Source organism: Mandrillus leucophaeus, unplaced genomic scaffold, assembly GCF_000951045.1.
Source record: "Mandrillus leucophaeus isolate KB7577 unplaced genomic scaffold, Mleu.le_1.0 Scaffold188, whole genome shotgun sequence".
In the NCBI taxonomy this organism is placed as follows: Eukaryota; Metazoa; Chordata; class Mammalia; order Primates; family Cercopithecidae; genus Mandrillus; species Mandrillus leucophaeus.
The window spans coordinates 3,777,477-3,798,946 of NW_012101898.1; the positions used below are offsets into that span (position 1 = coordinate 3,777,477).

General features: G+C 41.2%; 1 protein-coding gene across 1 annotated transcript in view; it reads right to left on the reverse strand.

Annotated features, from left to right (window-relative positions):
- Positions 1 to 21,470, reverse strand: part of CTNND2 (catenin (cadherin-associated protein), delta 2) — a 1,004,786-nt gene that overhangs the window by 438,920 nt on the left and 544,396 nt on the right. Inside the window, exons 9-10 of the mRNA XM_011978063.1 lie at positions 21,177 to 21,470; positions 2,346 to 2,540 (exon numbers count right to left, since the gene is read on the reverse strand). Of these exons, the coding sequence (XP_011833453.1) occupies positions 2,346 to 2,540; positions 21,177 to 21,470 (489 nt within the window). The remainder of the gene's footprint in view (positions 1 to 2,345; positions 2,541 to 21,176) is intronic.

Sequence of the window (21,470 nt, forward strand, 5' to 3'; positions counted from 1 at the left end):
TCATACATTCAGGTTGTGATACAGTTTCTGTGGCTGTGAAATGTGAAGACATGAAATTATATGAATCAGGTATAGACACAGGGGTAACCTTGTTGGATGCAGGGAAGAGAGAGTTTGTGGCTTTATGCTTAGGAGCTGGAGAGAGGTAGCTTCTCCTCCTCCACTTGTGGTCCTAAGAGGTCATCCAGGCACTTCTGGAAATTTCCATTGTATTATGTCAATCAGCATGTTTTCTCAAAATTGCCTTAAGCTCAAAGGTGCAGGCTGGGTTGGGGTCTTGGACATCTGAATGTCACAATTGTAGCACATCTCTGCCACAGCTATTACCAGGAAAAGCCCCCAGCAAATGGGTTTCACCTTTGAAGCAGTTAGATGGTACTATTGCCTTCCTCATAGGCGGTAGGAAAAAAACACTTCTTCATTCTGGATAGCTCTCCATTGATGGCTTGGAGCAGGGGACAGCAAATTTTTCCTGTCAAGGGCCAGATAGTAAATATTCTTGGTTTTGCCAACCATATGGTCTCTGTCACGGGCACTTCACTCTGCCCCTGCAGGGCCCAAGCCACCGCGGATGATAAATAAATGAATGGGTATGGCTGCATCCCAATAACTTTATTGATGGATACTGAAGTTTGAACTTCATATAATTTTAACATATTACAGAACATTAATCATCTTTTGATTTCCCTCCCCAACCATTTAAAAATGCAATCATCATTCTTAGCTCATGGGCACTACTAAAACAGATGGTGACCTACAACTGGTCCATGGGTCATTGTTCGTTGACGCTGACTCAGAGAAAACACTATCACACTAGAATTTTTTTTTTAAGTGTGGATATCTTCTCTCTGTTTAATGTGATATAGACGAATGAAGGTTTCTTTCTTTTTTTTTTTCTTACGTAGCTAATTTTTCATTAAGTTCCTGGAAGTTTATTAATAAGGGATAATTCTAAGAGCATATGAATATGGAACAGAGAATCAACATAATCTCTTTTGTTGTCAGTTTTTATTCAAATTAGATATTGAATGTCACTGTGGTTATCTTCTTCTTTTATAAGATGTGCATAAAAATAAAATTACCTTACTTAATAAGATGCAAAACTAAATGCTAAAGTAACCCACCTCCAGGCAGGAGTGGATCTAACAGGCTGAAGGTGAAAAAAAATCTGACAGAAGAATAAATGGGCATTCTTTTCCATGAAAACCAAGGGATGTATTATTAATATGGGGTGGCATTTATGATGTCAAAAATAAATAAAGAGTATTTTGTGCCTTTCTCCCTATGATTCAGTGAAATACTGTAATGTAAATATCAATAATCAACTATAAAAGCAGCTTGGCTCGCCTTGATTTCAAAGCATGTAATTTAGCATCATAATGCAGTTTAAGAAAATTGCCATGCTCTACTTAGCGGTCACTAGAAATTCCAATAGTCTGAGGATGTAGAGATCTGTGTGCCAGGTTCCAAAGCACAGAGCCAGCTCTGCCAGCCTCAGTCTCTGCTGGCGCTCAGACATATCATTAGGAAAGAAGGAGAGAGCTGTACTGTCTGCAGACCAGCAACACAGTCATTCCAGTTTACTTAGCAATGTGCAGCTTGATAATAAATGCAATTCTCAACCTGTTTTTAATTACATCAATTTTAGAGTTAAGATAAGTGTTCTCTAGCAATCTAATTATGACATTTGACAGATTATGTTGCCAATGGCTCCAGATACTGGAAAACACTTGCGTTTTGTCATGTGACCTGTGGCTGTATTCAATTGAAAATATATATTTAATCTAGGAGAGCTACATAATTGATTGAACCATTTGCAATTGCCAACATCCAACCTTCACACAATAATTCTGTGATTCAATCTATTAGTATGTATGAAATAAATTGTCTGCCTTTCAAAATATGCTACATGTTTAGCAAATATGTTTTTGTTCCAAGCTTGTCAAATAGGTAGACAATATCACGAAAAAAAACTCTTACCATCATCAAGCATATGTCTTTCACGTCCTACAAATGACTATGTCCTCGGGGTACTTATATTCATTATATAAGTGAATAATGATCTGATAAACATTAGTATTGCTTCTTTCAATTTTTCTCTTTGACAAAATGAGCTTAAAATCGCCATTTGCCTCCTTTCGTTCAGATTATAACAAGGTAGCCTCAACTAAAGTCATACTCTGTTTCCACTATTATCATTACAGACATTGACAGAAGCAGGTCACAGTGCTTGTGGGGCCACTGGACACACAGACACACACCTTTCATTTGGGAGTGTTACTGAAGCTCCCACGCAGAGCCCACCCCCTGTGGACGGGCCACCCAGTGGGGTCCTGATTACACACCTGTGCTCGTGCGGTAGGTGCCGGTGTGTGCTGGCGGCAGAGGGTCCCCCTGGCTCTGGCTGAGACTCCTCATAGGGGGCTTCTGATAGACGCGGTCTTCGTAGATGGGATCTATGTGGTGTTCTGGGGATTGCAGGGCCCGCAGCTCCGGGCCCAGGTGCCCATGCTGGCTGCTATATGAGGCTCGAGACCCAGCTGAAATAAATTAACAGAGAGGCATCAAGGCTCAGGCAACCTCCACACAGAACTTGATTAATCAAAGACATATTCAAATTTTTTGGACAAAATTGTTGAAATTCTCAGGAAATCAAATGAATAACATGAAATGGCAGCAATACGTCAATCTAATCAGCTTATCGGCATCACCCAGCTGCCTGGCTTCGCGACCAAACATGATCTCACTCTAAAAATGATGTTTCTGAGATAAACCCACATGGAACAAGACCGGTGAAATGTTATTTTTCTCAAAACTTAACGAATGTAGCTAGGTTCTTCACTAAAGGAATCAGGTAGATAGTCAATCCTAAAAATCTCTTATTAGCCCATAGTCCTTGCAGCTTAAATCGTACAATAGAAATCATTTTAAACGATGAGCTACAATGGCAAAGCCATCTTGATGTTGTTCCTAAAAAATGAACTAGAATTTATTCCCATCAGCAGTATTTCCCTGGGAAAAGGATAAACCAAAATGTTTGAACTTACAACAGCTTAAATCCCCAAGAGAAGCAGATATTAAAGAAAAAGGTTTCAAGTTATATTTTCCTTTACTCTGACCCTCTTCAGTTGAAGCATTTACATTTAGCCTGCCTCTCTCTGAAAAAGTTAGGAATGATTGCCACTAACTGGTTTAATGTATAAATTGCGGCTACATATCACTTTGTAGTATTTATAAATCCTTATTTGTGTCACTTCATTGCATGGTATGGGAAGAGGTGCTGATGTGAGGCAATGCTATGGACCAGAGAACCATGAGAAGGTCTTGGAAGAAAGGAAGCCTCTGTACATCAGGAAATAAGACTTTAGGGTGGGCGAAGAGGCTGGCTTGACAGACAGGAAAGAGGACGCTGACTGAGCGCCAATATTTTATCTGAGGTACAGTCAGAACCACTGGAGCAGAAACATCAGGGGAATCATTTGCATTGGGGCAATGAGATGGCCTTGGGGCATCAAGGGGAAGTGGCGTCTTCCATGCTGAATACAGAACACAGACAGGAACCAAAGGAGACAACGGCTGATTTTGGGAATGAGCCTTCAGCTACATCCTACAACTAATCCTCACATGGAGCACTGGGATTTAACCGGCAACTGTCTTTCAGCAGCCCTAGTTCAGCCTCTCCATTTTGGATTAACATGTCAGGGTGCTGGGATTCCTCGATCTTGGCCATATCTCCACAGCTTTCCTTCCATTTTGCCTTCCTCAGGGAGCACTTCGAAGCCAAAGTCTTCAAATGCTCGATGTTAGGTCTGTTTCAGCAGGAACATATAAACTCAAAATTGTAATATTCTTGTCTAGAATATTTGAGAAAAAAAGCCATTGTAGTTTTTTAAATTGCCAATAGAAAAATGTTTTACTGGTATATTTAACATGGGCTACTTTAAGTACACAGAAAACAGCGTTTCTGAATAATTGGAGAAGTGGTGAGAACCCTATGAATTCAGCGTTAACAAAAACCACTGAGTATTCTGAGGAGGAGAAAGGGACAGGGCAGGCAAGTTCCTTACTTTTCTCTTTGCTGGTAATTAAATTCCGATTTAGATAGCGCTCCGATGAATGATAGATTCAAAATAACTGTTTTGCATAATTAGGTTCACTGCATCTGATTTATCAAATGCCAACATCACTCTGAATATTATCTCAAGCTTATATTTTCCAGGAATATATTTAAGTACAATATACTTTGCGTTCCTGTTGGCAATTCTTATTCCTGAAGGTTTTGAAAATATTGCTAAGGATTTAAAAATGTAAAAATTAAAAAAAAAAAAAACAAAAACAGTCATCACATCCAAATGCAGAGATAAATAAAAGTTATCCATCATTGGTACATTTAGAGTTGTTACTTTATCATTACTCCTTTATTCCAAGCATCAAGAAACATCCAATGATGACCAATGAGAGGATCTGCTGAACTTTTAACTGGTAACATGGTCTTAGGGTATATGTAAAAATCTTCTTATTACATGCATTTATTTGGCATTCAGAAATTTTCATGAGTGCCATTAATCAAATTGATGACCAAGAGTGCTAGGCAAGGAGGAAGAATCTTAAAGTAAAGTCTATCTATGTGGATATCCATCTTTTGATGTGCTGATATTATTACAAATATAATAATCAAATTAACTATCTGAATAGGACACTATACTTTTTTACGTATTAGAGTGCTCTGAGTAAAACTATAAGCCCATAGTGTTTCCCTGTGTAAATGCTTGTGCAAAATACAGTTACATATGTAAGCATTATGCATAGTTCTGAATCAGATAAGGCATTTTAAAAAGAACATGATTTACACTTCTTTTTATCCACTGTGATCAAGTTTCGATTGCTCAAGGGTGGGCACAGTTATTGGCAAGAGAGACACAGAGAACTAGGGGAAAAAAAAGAGCCAAGGAAACAAAGGTTAAAGATGTCACTGCTGGAATTCATGTGTTCTACCACCCGTGTTCAAGAAAGAACATGTTAGATGCATACGAACAAGGCCTACTTTATTTGGGGCCATTTCAAGGAAAAAATTCTCACACAATGTTTTCTGGGAATCTGCTACAAAATGTCATTAGATGGTGTATATATTTGCTGATTCAACTAAAATGTCCTTTTGTTTAGTAGCAATTTTCTTTCATCATTATGGTCTACTTGAAAGTGAATCGCAAGCATCACACTGGACTCAAAACGTCATTCATGGGAATTTACGTCTTTGCCAGGGACTGGAACTCTGTTATTATCACAAGAAAAAATGCTGGAGAAAATTCAACTTTGTCTAAAATGTTACAGATGTCAAGGCCAGATGTTCTTGCCCATTATGCTGGTGGAGAACAATCCTGGGAACCTGGCCTTGACCAAGACCCTGCAAGATGGCAAAGTGCAACCAAAACATGGATGAGCCAAAGAGAAAAGGGGAAGTAGAGCCACAGACCAGACCAACTGCCCTGATGGTTTCCCCTGCCATGACAGACATCATGTCATGCAATCATAATACCTGTGTCTATAAAGCATTTGATCAATTACTGCAACAATTCCTACATCATCCAGCATTGATGTCTCAATTTTATAATAGCGTTTTGCTCTTCCTATTTCTTCTCTTCACAGGACAAAATTGGGGCCTAGAGAGCTCAGGCACTGGCAGTTTTTCATATACATGCATTTCTGAAAGTGAGCCTGAAGACTCACAGCTGAAACATGGGTACTCGGCTTCAGGCTAAGGAAGATTTCATGATGCAGGAGGGCTAACGGGTATCGGAATTTCCCTACATATATTCTGTGGTGGTTGCTGCTCCTATAGGTTGAGAGCCCCCCCAAAACTGGGAAGGGCTTTCAAGCTGATCTAGGACTAAGCCTGAGGCATTTGCTGTCTAAGAACTACTACATGTCCTGCCATGGCACCTCACAGCTATCTCCTCTTCCCCGCAGCAATAGGGGACCTGAATGGATGCTTACACAGCTCAGAACCTACATGACGACTGACCACTTGGCTGTGGGGTTGGTGTTGGGGCAGAGAGGAAAGGGTTCAGTCCCATGGCAGGGAGGGAGGTATGGACTCCAGGGACTCAGAGAGGTGGGCAGAAGGGACCACTGGAGAATGAAGGGGCACAAGACCTCAGACATCGCCTGCTTCTATGTTGACACATTTATTCCTTGGTTCTCATTTCCATGTACAACTACCATGAGGAATCGTGACAACATGGCTCAGCCTCAAATTCTACACGTGAAAGGTGGCCTTGGGGTGTTGGTGTTCAACAGCTTGAGGGAAACAGAAATCGTATTTAAAGTAGTAATTTTACTGCTGTTTCCTGTGTCACTTTTGCCCAAAGAACTCGAAATAAGAATATGTGAATTCTGTCCCAGATCTGTCTCTAACTAGCTGGATAAACCCAGGAAACTCACCAAACTCTTTGATCCTTGGTTTCCTCAAGTGTAAAAACAGAGATAATAATATAAGTGGTATTGCTGCAGGATCAGATGAGAGAGATTAAGTGTGAAAGTGCTGTGCAATTGATAAAGCAACATCAAAATAGGTGTCCTCAAGCCACTGAATCTTTGAATCAATAAATTATGTCATCGCATGCAAATATATCTTTTGATTTAACAAAATAGTTGAATAGCTCTTACCATAAACTATCCAAATTTCAAAAACAACTTGAAGATTTCAATTTGAAATAAATAACAGTCATTTTTCAGATAATTTCGTGAAGCATTATTGCAAAATGTGAATGTTATAGTTTTATCTTTTCTTAAAAATATGTGTGTTTTCTAATGGATTATTTTAAAAATAATGCAGGAATGAATGAAGTTCCTAAGGAAAGAAAACACCGAAATGACCACAAAAAGGTGGCATCCTTTTTAGAAAGGAAGAGGGCATAATTAAATCTCCAAATTGAAAATAACAAACACCTGCTAATTCAGTAGGAAGCCAGTGACAGATCTCCGGGGGTTCTTGACACAGAAAATAATTAATTTAATGGGCACAGAAATTGCCCAGAAATTGCACAGCTGAAAAGGGCTACATATGGCTCACAGCCTTGTGTCTTGCCTGTTCCTGTTCCACACCATGTTTTCCTTGGGTCAACAAGGCTCTGTTTTCATTTGGCCAACAAAACAATGTATTTATTATTTTTGCAATGATTTGCAACTAAATTTCCATGTACTAGATTTTACATCTATCATTTATAAGTACTAGTTAATCCCTATGGATGTATATATTCATTCAACACATTCCCCGAGTGCCTGGGAACCTCCAGGAGGTGAGGATGCCCTAGTGCTCAAGACAGACAAGGTCCCTGGCTTCGAAAATAAGTTATTACATGCAGGAGGATGGAGGTAAAGGTGTTGAAGAAAAATGAGGCAGGGCAGTGAGAAGAGAGACAAAGTGTCAGGAGGTCGTGGTGTTTGGATGGGGGATCAAGAAAGTTCTTTCTGAGCATCTGACATTTCAGCAGAGAGCTGCAGACAATAAGAGAAGGAGCCTCACTAGAGAAAGAGCTGTATGGTTCTCAGGCAGAGGGAACCGGCAGCAGACACGAAGCGTCCCTCCAGGATTTCAGAATATACAGAGAAGTGATTTTATGTGTACTGAAACAATATTGACTTTAAAAGAAACACCAGTAAGTATATGAAATTTTTGTGAATACATACTACAATTGCTTGTACGAACAAAATGATTTTTTTAACTCAAAATTTCAAAATTTTGAAATTTCATGGCAAACACATTTTTATCAGAAGGATTTGCAGCATTCAGTGGGAGATCACACAACCTTGGGAGAACTGCATAGCTGAAAATTCAGCTCCAACTACTTGGGTTTTTTTGTTTTTTTTTTTTTGGCATTTCAATTTTCATTCCTTAGAATAGGATTAATTCTCAAATCTTAGTTTATTCCTCAAAGAATCGTCTAGAAAACTTGCTGAAGATGCTGACTTCTGAATACAACCCCCAAGAGATTCCGATTAGGTCAGCCACGTGGGGATGCATCAATGTACATTTTAATGGGCACCCCCAAGCCTCCTGGTTCTAATGCAGGGATCACACCATCAGCCATCCTGTCCCAAATAAAGGAGAAAAAGAGGAGATGGGCATATTTATTTTCAAAAAATAAGCATCTAATGTGTTACACCTTCCATTTATCATTTGTTGCTTTATTCAAACAATTCCACTTAATACAGGTGATGCCAATTACTTTAGGACATTAATAAAACAGGTCCATGCTGTTTTTTTTTAATTGGAATTCATATTATTTTATTTATATACTCTATCATTTGTGACTCTCTAATTTAATGCAAATTCACCTGCCTTTACAAAGAAATATATTTTTGCATGTTTTCATTTTGCAGTATCAATATAGTTTATAAGGACATACTGCTATTTAACTGGTCTCTTCAAATTTAGCACTCAGTTTCAAATGCTCATTTGCAAAGAGATGGAGGGAGAAAAAGAAGGATCTAAACGACATAGTATTCACATGGCCAGAGCGAGCAGGCTTAATGTGCTTGTGAACAGTTCTTTCATTATGAGATAAAGTGCTGTTGTACGGAGAGAAAAAGTAAATTTCTGATGATATGAAGAGAAGTCCAAAACAAAATTGAGGTTTTAAAAATTGTGTAATCAGTTAATGCGTTGCTAATTATTAATGAAACTACAACTTTGAAGGGCAAAAGGGAACTTCTATAGAGAAGGGTGGGGCCTGGACTAGACGCCAGTTTTTCCCTTGGAAATCTACACTGCTGTTGTTCCTTTGTGGACACCCTGATTTTAGGGGTATGGCCCATGATGACAGGTCAGCATCGCTAGGCAACATGGCTTTGCAGGTAGTGTAGTCAGCCTGTACTCTGTGATAGTTGATGGCTTTGAAATAGCTCTTTTCTGGACTTTGAACCTCTTAAAATGTTTGGCTTGATACCTGTTATCATAAAACTTCAGGGGGAAAAAGTGGTATCAGCATATAAACACTTTGAGATATACAAAAATTAACTTAACTTTGGTTAACATTATCTCAGAAATGTGTACTAGGTAAATTGTTGAGAGGTATGCAAATATTACATCTTAGATCTGAGGAATACCTCATCATGATAAAACTTATCTCAAAGAAGGCACATCAAGAAAGGTGTGCCTCAAATGCTACTTCGGGAGTATCCATGAGGAACTGGGCATATTCACATTCTTCCTTCTGAACTCTATTTACTGAGACTGACTTATTTTATTCTTGATTTTTGCTTTTGACCCAAAACTCCAAAATCTCCTTCCTACTCCTATGTTAATTCAAAAATTAAACCTACTATTTCAAGGACCCCAAAGTATTTCCCTATGTATTCTGAATCAAGCCTATCAACCGAATTTCATTTGCAAATGATCACTAATTTGTTGTAATTCATTTGACATCTTATATCATGTTGTTATCAATGTAAAGATATAAGGACACATTTCTCATATAGGTTAAGAGCCGTATTTCAGACTTAGGTTTGGAAGGAGCATTATTAATTCACATGATTTCGAAGATAAAATTGCACTGAAACAAATAATTTCAGTGTAACAGGCCATCCGATAATATAAAATGATCCTATTATAAATCTGTTTTCAGAAAGAAAAAAATTCTCTTCATCATATTTCATAAATGCTAGATTTTCTTATATTGTACTAACTCAGTACAGCTTTGCTGCTATCACTAATAGCTTGAATACTATGCAGTCTCTGGCAGCGTACAAAACACAGAATTTGTTCCTGTGACTTTCCTGATGAGGTTTTCCAATACAATTTATTGTCATGATTAAACCTCATCACACCTTTTACAAAATGAACACTAGCAACTGTTGGGACTCAAATCCTTTCCAGCAAAAATAATTTAACAGCCAAAATCACTGCCCAGGACATCATGGTAAGCATGTCCATGTGATCTCATCCCTATAAAAGTATATGCCCTTTGTTCCTGAACTTTCTTTTTAACCACAAGCATTTATTCCCAAACGGTCAGGGAAACAGGCTTCTTTTGTTCAGTTCTTTTTGCGACAGGCAGGCATCTGGAACATAATGAGAGTGGTAACGGAGTATAATGAGTAATGTGATGTCCTGTATCAAGCTTTGCGTTTTTACTTTCAGTGGACAGTTGTTCTTCCTCTCTAGTGAAATGGATGGAGTGTAATACCCCACCCCTCATGCACGGCTCCAACTTAATGAAGAACCAGTAGGAACCTATGGCTAAGCTGGTATTGGTAATAGTGAAACATACGAAGTACACAGGGATGGTTTGACACGTGTAACCAATATCTGTTTTGGGTTTCCTATCTCACGGGAAATAGGAAGTAGCACCAAATTTACTAGCCATGTATTTTAGTGTTTTTCAAAATGCCACATGCATATCAATGCCCTAATTGGAACGCAGGTTCTGGCTCAATGGGTTTGAGGAAGGGCCTGAGGTTCTTCATTTCCAGCAAGTTCTCAGGCAATGCTGGCGCTGCTGGTCCACGGACCACCCTTTGAGAAGCTAGGACATATTTGTCTAGCTATGAATACATACCTGGTCACTAGGAGTCCCGGAGACAGACCATCAATGCCATGGTCTCTCCTGCCTCAGTTCTAGGATTATGAGTGTGATCCACTGTGCCCAGCACCCCTGCTTTGTTAGGCAAACACAAGTGGCCTCAAGAAAGGCACAGGTCAAGAGTATAGCTAGACACTAGCAATGCAGGTGCTCATGAGCCTGGGCTCTGCAAGCACAAGATGTGCTGGCCATGACAACTGTGACCATTCTATCAGCTGCTGCAGAGCAACTGATCTTAGCTACAGTTGGCCAGGCCCCACACCAGGGGGACTTCAAAGGCCTTAATGAGCAGGATAGCTGGGGCAAGAGTCACTTCTAGTGGGGAAAGAGCATCTTTCCATTTTCAGGGTGGACTTTTTTTAAGACAGTACATTGCTGCCCCTTGTTCCTGTACTTTCTTTTTAACCACAAGCATTTATTCCCAAACTGTTAGGAAAACAGGCTTCTCACTACGTTGTCCAAGCTGGTCTCAAACTCCTGAGCTCAAGTGATCCTCACACTTCAGTCTCTCCCGTAGCTGGGACTACAGGGGACTGACCACCATGTCTGGGTCAGGGTGGATTTTTTAGACATGGGTGGGCTGGAACATTTTTGCTATGATTATGGTGTTTCTTGGGTGATTCTGCAGAGGCAAGTATCTAGGTTCCCTGCATTGCCACAATACACACATATGTAAGGATAGCTCAGGGCCTCTCAACCCTGAAAGAACATGCATGGCATTTGTCTGGGAGACTTTTTAAAGAGGAGCAATGCTGTGGGTGCACTCCAGACCAGGACCTCAGGGGAGGGGCCCAGGGCATGGAACAGCTCAAACATTCTCCAGGTGTCTCCAAGAAGCATCCAAGCTTGGATGGCTAGGGGTCAAACTAGTAGATGTGGGGCTAGATGTAGGATCTTGAGGAGCATGTGTCAAGGTTTGGTCCTCAACAGACCCTTTAAGGCTGGAGCTTCAGAATATCCCCAGAAATATCAACTCCTGAAAGTGAGGGAAGGAAGAAACCTCTTCTTAGATGAGGTTTTAGTGTCGGAAGTTTTTAGGTATCTTTAAAAGTAGAGGCTGCTTTTTGCCCCTAGCACGCTACACCTAGGGGCACGATCCTAGCATGCCTCCTGCTGGGAAGTCCCTGGGAGGTCACAGGCTGTGGCCAGGCATAGATGGCAGGACATTTCCTGCCTCTGCCTTTTCCCTTTCCTTCTGCAGGTCTCTGGGCTGGATCAAGTGTGATGTCTGAGGAGGGTGGGGTCAGTGCTGTGACAACCATGTGTGTCTTGTGAACTCTTGCTATAAAGAACTACTGTAACCATACCCTTCGAGTGAGAGACAGTCCTGACTGAAGATACGGAAAAGACCCCTAGAAAGACTCTACCCAGGCACCCTAAACCCTTCTCAGCTGAGACCAGGTAGAATAGGAAATTATGGAGTGATCAAAATTTGGAATTTGTAGTATCTTTGTACAGAAGAGCAACATGATTTGACTTCAGACTTATAACAGAAGTCTTTTGACATAAGCATGTAAAGAAATTTAATCTGTGAAGGTTAATTTTTACCTGAGAGAAGCCTTGTATTTAAGATTTGTTTCAAACTACTTCTCGTCCCTGGGAGTAGCTTCTGGTAGTTACTGGGAGGAGTGGACCCAGAGTCTTCATCACCACAAACTTCTGATTGTCCTGATGAACTACAGATGCAGGGCAATCTATGACTTGGTACTTTATTAACGAGTCACTTACCAGAGTTTTAATGGCCATATTCACACAGATATTCTTCCTTACCAATGAGTGGCATTTTATTTCTCAACAGCTGCGTCTCAGTACCCCATCAGTGCAATTTTCCAACAGTGCATCTGGAGTCTGGCTTCCAGACCTCATTATTATGGATCATGATGAATATTTCCATGGAAAAAATCCAGAACAAGGCGCTCCCAATCTACTTTTGTTGTTGTTGTTGTTACATCAAGATGCAAAGCAGGCCAGACCTGTGGGCTGAAGCTTCAGGGAGCCCAGAAGTCTCCATTCTGCTTTCCATAGTGCTGACTGCTGTGGGAACTAAGCTAACTGTTCATTTCTGATTATGTGGCTTCTGCCCATCAACGGGGTACAGATGAACTTTTCAAGTATGAACAAGAATAAGCTTAACAGGAAGAATAGGATTAAACATGCAGTTATCTTTGTAAATGGGTTCAAATATTTTGAAAACCATGTAAACTAAGATGTTTTACATCTCAACACCCTAAACAGAGGCCTTTTTCCTCAGATTGTGTAAGATAAGTCATAGGTAGGCTGCACAAATTCCCTTTAAACAATCAGACATTTAGCTTCTAAAATGCAAATTTAAAATGTACTCTCCCCATATCATTTTTCTACTGCTTTGTATCTTTCACCAACACTCAGAGTGACCTCTGTCATAACTCCAGAAGAAAAAGACACCCTAACTCTCAGCATAATTTAAAGGGAGGAAATGACAAACAGCCTCACAGATCAGTAATTCTCTGTACTTACATTTTATAACCTCCCTATATCAATATTTTATTAATTTTTATTATTTTATTCAACATAATATTCAGCATATATAAAAAGAGTTGGAGAAGAGAGGAAGTCTGTTGTGTAATAAACAGTTCTAAGGAGAATTAAAATTTTCCTTTGATTCTTTTCCTCTCAAAAGCTTTAATATGTGTGTGTGCACTTAGATTTTAAAGTTCAATTATGTATTGGGTTATGTACATATAATGATCATTTGAATAGCAGTTGTATTCATTAAAACATTAATTTTCTAATTCAATACAAAACTGATGAAATCAATCTATAGCTAAAATTCTCCCATCTCCTTTTTCAAATGTTGTCATTATCCAGAGAATATACTGTTAAACCACCAACTGGTATGGTACCCTAGTGATGTTAGTGATGCTTTCTAGTACAGAAAGTCAATTTGTTTTGACTACATACAGTAAATATTACATATCTGAGAAAAGCTTCCAAGTTGGGGGAAGGGGACTGTTTTTGGTCATGTGAATAACAACAAGCGAACTGACTACTAGGGTCTAAATGTTTGTGCTCTCCTCGCCCCCCAGTTCTTATGTTGAAAGCTAACACCCAATGTGATGGTGTTAGGAGGTGGGGCCTGTGGGAGGTGATGAGGTCATGAGGGTGGACCTGTCATGAGTGGGATTAGTGCCCTTACACCCCAGAGAGAGCCAGGTGAGGACACAGCAAGAAGGGGCCACCTATGAGCCGAAAAGTGGGCCCTCATGGGACAATGAATCTGCCACCACCTTGGTTTTGGACTTTCCAGCCTCCAGAACCACGAGAAATAAATCTCTGTTGTTTGTAAGTTACACAATTTATGATATTTTTTATAGCAACCCAAACAGACTAAGACCCTGACTCAGCCATAGAAAAAACTGTGGCATTATCTGCTTCTAAACAGCTGAGCTTAAGACCTGAATGATGACTGCCTTTGTGTGTGTGTGTGTGTGTGTGTGTGTGCATGTGTGTGTGTGTTCATATATCTGTGTGTGTGTGACTGTGTGTGTGTATTTCTTATTCTAAAGAGAAATAAATACTGACTTCCCTTTTCTACATCAATTTTCTATTTTGGTCTCTCTTTTTCATGCCACTAATTCTTTCCAATTCCTCAGTAATCTTTGATAATTTATCATATTTGAGAAAGAAAAACCCAGTGACAGCTTCTTTCCACAGTATCAAGGGCAATATTTGCCACTGTGCATTCTTGAGTTAGAATTTCTGGAGGGGAAGGCAGGGCATTCAGACTGGCAGTCTTCCTTCAGAATGAGTGGTGGGGGTTGGAGGAGCAGTCCCGACTTCCTTACCACTCCATACGCCTGTACTATCTAATGTAAACCAGCATCTATAACAGAAGTCTTGAAGTTTCTTCAACAGAACACCTCTTAGAGTAAGCACTGGCTACAGGGTCACCATTTTGGTAGGAGAGATGTTTGTCAGGGGGTGCCAACTTAGAATTGTCTTGAACACTGACTTTCAAGTAATCCCTCTATCTTCAGCCCATCTCTCCCCAGCCCTACTCCCTCAAGCTCGGCTCTGACCCTTGGGCCTGTTCAGGAATTCACAGAAGACAGCTGACCCACCTCCAAAATCCAGACAGCTCATCCTCAAAAGACAACACTCCTATATTTTAATTGCTTGTCACTCTACTTTCTAGAAATTCTTCACTTGGCTTGCTTGTTGGCGACACTCAAACCCTGGTCTCTGTGGTTTCGTCTCTCTCTCTCTCTCTCTCTTTTTTGAGAAGGAGGCTTGCTCTGTTGCCCAGGTTGGAGTGTAATGACACGATCTCGACTCACTGCAACCTCTGCCTCCTGGGTTCAAGCAATGCCCCTGCCTCAGCCTCCTGAGTAGCTGGGATTACAGGTACGTGCCACCACACCTGGCTAATTTTTTGTATTTTAGTAGAGACAGGGTTTCACCATGTTGGTCAGGCTGGTCTCGAACTCCTGACCTCATGATCTGCCCCTCCCCCCCAGCCTAAAGTGCTGGGATTACAGGTGTGAGCCACTGCGCCTAGCCTCTGTGTTTTGTCTCTTTTGTGACTTCATTCCCTATTGTATTCCTGTACTTTTATTTTTTGAGGTGTCTGGGAAATAGGGGAAACAATGAGTGGGCAGAGGATGCCATCTTGAACAATTATCTTAGATAGTTTTCATTTTTTTAGGGCACATTTTCTCAGTTAAAGCATAATCAAAACCATATAAATATCAATAATATTAGAAAAGCTTTCACAGAATTCTATACAAAGATGCCACTTTCCTACCAAAGAACAAAAAAAGGGTCTGTTTACCGCCATTTGATTTACAAGGCTGTTATGAGGTAGGAAAAGAAGGGTAGGTATTAGCTTCTGTGAAGGAAACAAAAATGAAAGACACCAGGAAGACCTTTTGGGCCACCTAGCCATCCCAACTCTTAGTTCTGGGCTTAGGCACTAACTTGCCATATGGGAGTGTTAAAATTGCACTGTTTCCACTTCAGTTTGACCTAGACATCAGTTGGATAGAAACTGGATATGAAGGTAAGCTGAATAGAGGTGCTATATCAAATGAATGTACAAAAGAAATGTTTGATTACCATTTCTGTGAGCTCCAGACCTGTAGGCCGATGAACGCTATTAGACTGGGCTTGGCATGTACAGAGGATGGAAGGTTTGCTGAAAAGGTTTCATGTCTGCCTTCCTGGGAGGTGAGGAATTCCAGAGAGATGAGCTTGCACGAAGCCACTGAGGTATGGATTCCCTACTATAACATGGGGTCCCAGAATTCCAGAGGGTAAGTGGCTGGCTGAATAACTGCTTTGTTGGTGGAAGCAGGAGATGGTTGGTGTGTGGAAATCAGCCTGCACTCCCCAAGTGTGTGGGGGTGTAGGATGCAAGAATGCACCATGCAGAAGGGAGACCCATATTACATTGATTCTAAAGACGGCCGGTGCAGGCACTGGGTTCCTAATGCTTATGAGGAAGGGGCTGGAGCCCCGAGGCATGGCCAGAAGGGAAGGCAATGAGTCCTTGTCATTAGGAGAGTGCCCAGGTCTAGTTCGAAAGAATCCCTGGAAGCTCCAGTTGAGAGCAAATCAGCCTTAACCACCTTTATAAGGTTAAAGTTGATTGACATCACAGGTCGATCATATTCTAATTAGTAAATCTACACTGGAATTTTTTTTTTAAGTGATGGTGGGAAAATCTAAATATCTAGCACTAGAGTGAGCAGAATGTTCTTGAGAACTGTGCAATGCTTGTCCACGGCACAGGAAGATTAGCTTTCCAAAATGATTTGGAAGGAGCAGCAGGAGCCAGATACCAAGTTGCATTTTGACCCCATCCCAGGAGCCCTGGCCGAAACAAACTCACTCATTACCCTAGTAGACTTCACATTTCCTTTGAGAACCTCACCGCAGAGACTGCAAAGCTTTCATCTAGGATTACACTCTTTTTTTTCTTTTTTCTTCCTTATATAAAGTGTACCTGGAAGACTTAGCCAGTCAGGGAATGGGTCTGAAATCTCTAAACAGTAAAGATTCAGCGTTTACAGTGCACGATCCACTCTAAATACTGAGTTTCAGGTCCATTTGAATGGGGGACAAGTTAAACATGCCTTGACCAAATTCCTCTCCATATTAGGTCAATTTTGATGAAAATCATTGGTTAAGAGTCTCCATTTCATTCATTTCAATTTTACCTCAAAATAAGTTTCTGATGTTTGACTTTAATGCATATTTACAACTCGTATTTCTTTTCAAAACAGGATTAATTTAGCTATAAATCCCCAAAGTGAAAGGATTATGTTATTTTCTTTGTAAAAGTGAACAAAAATTGGTACCGATGAAGTTACAGTCACACATTCAATAGGATGTTGACAATTTTTTTAGATATTATTATTACTTTCTTTAAAATCATGAGTCACTTAAATAAGCTGAAAACTTATATTGCATTTCTACATCCTTCGTGTTTTTCTCCACTGACACAAAAATATACTACCTCTAACTATGCATCACGTACATTTAAGACTACAGAGATTCTGGGGTCAAAGCGACGTAGGTTCAAATCACAACTCTGTCATTTCTAGACAAGTAACTTTGGGCAAGGGTACTGTTTGGGCAAACATTCTCATTTTCAAATCTGTAGAATGGGGGTAAAAATCATGTCAGCCTCATTACGTTGCTGGAGACTACATGAGATTTCTTAAAATAATACATTTAATTCTTAATTTATAAAAAAATTAAATCAAACTTTGGGTCAGGAAAAAATAGAAAAAGTAGGTTATGTCGCTGACTAGCCTTTTTTCTCAACCATTTATAAGTGATAATTTTTGTATTGTCCCATTTCAAAACAAACGAGAACGAGCTTTAAGAAGCAGTGGAGGACTATTTCAGTGGTTTCCAAAGTGATTCCCTGCCCATTTTTTCTTTGTAATTTCGGCCTCCACATACTTCCCAGAACAAAGTTTCTAACAGGCAAATATGACCATGTCAGTTGTCTGCTGGACGGATAAAATGCTAAGCCCGTTACGGAGGGATGCAGCAGCCTTACCTCCCTCTGCACCTTCATGTTTCACCACTCCTACCACTCTGTCTTTGCTCAAGAAACACTCAGCCGCCGGTTATCTTCCCCTGCCTTCCTGCACCCCACACACACCCTCTCAACTCTGACTTTGTTCTGGCTACTGTTTTTTCTAGTGGCTACTTTACAGCTTTGCTCTGGGACCACCTCATCGAGGAAGAATGCCGGATGCACACTGAACCCCACTGCAAGATGCTCTGCTAGCATGCTCCCATAGTAACTAGCTTCTATTTCACTCTGCACTGGGTTTAAAACTGACCAGTCCTGTGTCCAGTCTGAAAGTAGGTCTCTTGAAACCAGGGGTTATGCCTCACTTATCTGCATATGCCCGACACAGACACTGACATGTTTTGGGATTCAATAAACCTGCTCTATGTCTGAAGCAAAGATGGATGACTTCTTCCTTGCACACCCAAGGTAGTATGGTAGGTATTACTTAGGTTAATACGAGTTAACTTCTATTGAGCCAGAAAACGTGCTGGTACTTTACATATGTTACATTATTTATGTAATGTATGTAATTATTTATGTAACATATGTAAAGTACATTATTTATGTAACATATCTAAAGTACAAGGCCTCTCAGACTTGGCCTTCCACTCCCACCTCGCTGACCTCAAGTCACGTGTTTGCTCTTGTTCTCTCTGATTAACCCCCGGTCTCCTTGCTACTCAGCAAACATATCAGACACACCCCCATTTATAAGCCCTTGAACTTGCTGTTCCTTCTGCTTAGAAAACCTTCTCCCAGATAGTCATAGGGCCAGCTCACTCACCTATGTGAGGACAGATTCAAAGTTACCTTCTGTATAAGTACTGTGTACTAACTAATGGCATCACTGGAAACCCAAAAACAAACTACTGGGTACTATGCTCAGTACCTGCGTGACAGGATCAACTGTACCCCAAACCTCAGCATCATGCAATATACCCAGCTAACAAACCCAGAGAGGTACCCCCTGAATCTAAAACAAAAAATATATGTATCAATATATATATTAAAAAGTCACTTCCTAATTAGAACCTTCCCTGGCCATCTATCAAAAGTATTTTGATAATTTTCTGTCTTCCTCATTTGAAACAAGGCCAGGGATTTGGGCTGATACTTCATCCCTGGGATCTAAATCAGTGGCAGTACATAAAAGGTGCTTAAAGGTAATTATCGAAGGTGGCCACGTGCAGTGGCTCAGGCCTATAATCCCAGCACTTTGGGAGGCCAAAGCGAGCAGATCACTTGAGGTCAGGAGGTTGAGACTGGCCTGGCCAACATGGTGAAACCCAGTCTCTACAAAACATACAAAAATTAGCTAGGTATAGGGGCAGGCGCCTGTAATCCCAGCTATTGGGAGGCTGAGGCAGGAGAATTGCTTGAACCCAGGAGGTGGATGTTGCAGTGAACCAAGATCACACCACTGCACTCCAGCCTGGGCAATGAACAGAGTGAGACTCTGTGTATGTGTATGTGTGTGTGTGTGTGTGTGTGTGTGTGTATACAGAATGATGAATTAGTGAAAGTCACTACTTATCCTTTATCTACCCTTCCTAGTCATCAGTGACAAATCTCTAAAATCACAACCCCGAAATTCCAAAAGCTGTTTTGCCATCGTGACCTAACTGTGCTCTTTCAACTAGCAAACCAAGTAGCTCCCAACTTCACAACACCTCAAATGGTATCAAGCAAACCAAATAAGGCATGGGGGTCTCGGAGTTCCAATATTCCTAATCTCTCAGAAGCATAGGGTTTGTCCCTTATACCTTACCTGGGCCACAGTGTAACCCAAGTGCAACACAAGTTATTTTTACAATGTACTTTTACAGCCCCTTCTTAGACACAATGATAGGAGCTGTTGGCTCTATTCAGCTCCATTCACCCTCCCCTAACCTCTCCACAGGTATCGTCAGCCATGTGGTCACCCTCTCGATTGCTACTGAAATGATAGAGTAGAACATGCAAAAGTCTACACATATCACCCGTGTGAGAAAGAACCGGAAGCTAAGACTCCTGATTTCTTTCATGAGGTAAGTATAAGAAATGAAATGGCCTGTAGTAGGCCACCTGGACTCCCGGTGCCTCAGTCTGCTCTTCTCTGTGGTGGTGGGCATGGCTGAGAAGGGTGTCATAGAGTCTCATAAAAACTCCACCCATCTCCCACTTCTTGACATGATCTGGTAACTTATTTTACAGAATCATATACATGAAGTTTCAGTACATGTTCCCCCGCCCCCTTTTCTAAGCAGACCGCTACTCCTGAGTCCCTATAGCATAAAGATTTTGGTACTCGCACTTGGTTGGCACTAATAATTGTCTACCTCAAAAATTCTATTTAAGAGAGAGAGGCAGTGAGTGAGAGAATATTTTCATTTCAGTGAATGTAGCTAGCACAATTTTGTGGGCAGCGGCACTCCAGCCTGAATCCTGTTAGACCAGACCAGTCCACACTGGCAATTAACTGTGCTGAATTAAAGAAGCCCTTGGCCACCTGCCTTGTGCATGCAACAAGTTCCTTTTTTTTAATCCTATTTATCTTCACAGTCATCTATTTGTGTCAAGAAAGGAAGCATATGAGCACAGCATCTGTTACTAGAGTGACACAATTACCAAATACTTCTATAAGGGAAAAAAATTCACAATAAATCCGGGTTAGTTGTCAGGTGTTTCAGAAGACAAAACACTAGTCTTTCAATCATGGTGTCTTGTTTAAGCTGAGCATATGGTGCTAACAGCAGAGAGGCACCAGCTCAGCCTGGTCGCTGACGGGCATAACGACCACAGAAATGTCACCTCCTCTAAATTGGCAGAGGAAAGCAGGTTTGTCTCCCCCAACCCAGCCCCTCCCTCCCTGTAATAAAGCAGGTACAAATTCAAGGGACTGCATCATTGCTGACTTTGTCCCAAGTGTTAGGACCCAAGTATATCCAATGGCAGGTATGGGAGAGTCCATTAGTTTTCCCAATAACTAATTTAGCAAAGATGTAAATAAATTCAAGCCAAAACAAAAGGGTCATAATTCAAGGCAATTCATTATTCGTTATTTCCCTACTATCATTGAAAACTATGTAAGCTGAACATCTAATCTGGGAAAATCCCTTACTTTTTCCACAATGAAATGTAGACATGTAGACAACTAAAGGTGACCCTGTCAATATTGCAAATGTTACTTGTTTTGCTTTTTTCTGGATACCATCAACCGGTCTATGGAATGCTTTCCTAAATGTGTATTACTTTTATGATTTAGTCTTTAGACTGGGGCGAGGGCAGAGAGAGAAGAGAGGAGAGAAGAGAGTGAGACAGGTGTTAGAGATTGAGACACCACATTACTCCCCAAGAGAAGTCACTGACAAACTGTAGGCAAGATACTGACTTGTTCCAGGGAAGCCCTGGCGTTCTCTATCTCCTGTCACTACTGCAACCTGGCCGACAGCGCTCCCGGCTTCGCTTCTGCTCTAGCCGGCTGCTGCCTCCGCGCCCCCGCCACGCGCCCAGGTGAGCCGCGCCAGGTGGCAGCGAGCCTTTACCTGCCAGGCTGCCCGGCCTCTGGAGGGTGGCCGTGGCATACAGCTCCTGCGAGTGCTTGCTGTACTGCTCGGACGCGTGGACCAGGCGCTTGGTGGGCGACAGGGTGGCGTACGTGCCGATGGTGGAGCTCAGCTGGTGGATGGGCGAGGAGGAGATGGTGGACTGCACGGTGGGGGGCGAGGTCACGCGGATCGGGGACAGGCCGGCCGAGGACACGACGATGTTGATGGGCGAGCTGGTGCTGTAGGACTTGGCCAGGCGGCTGGGCGACTGCTTGGGCGAGGAGCCGCGCG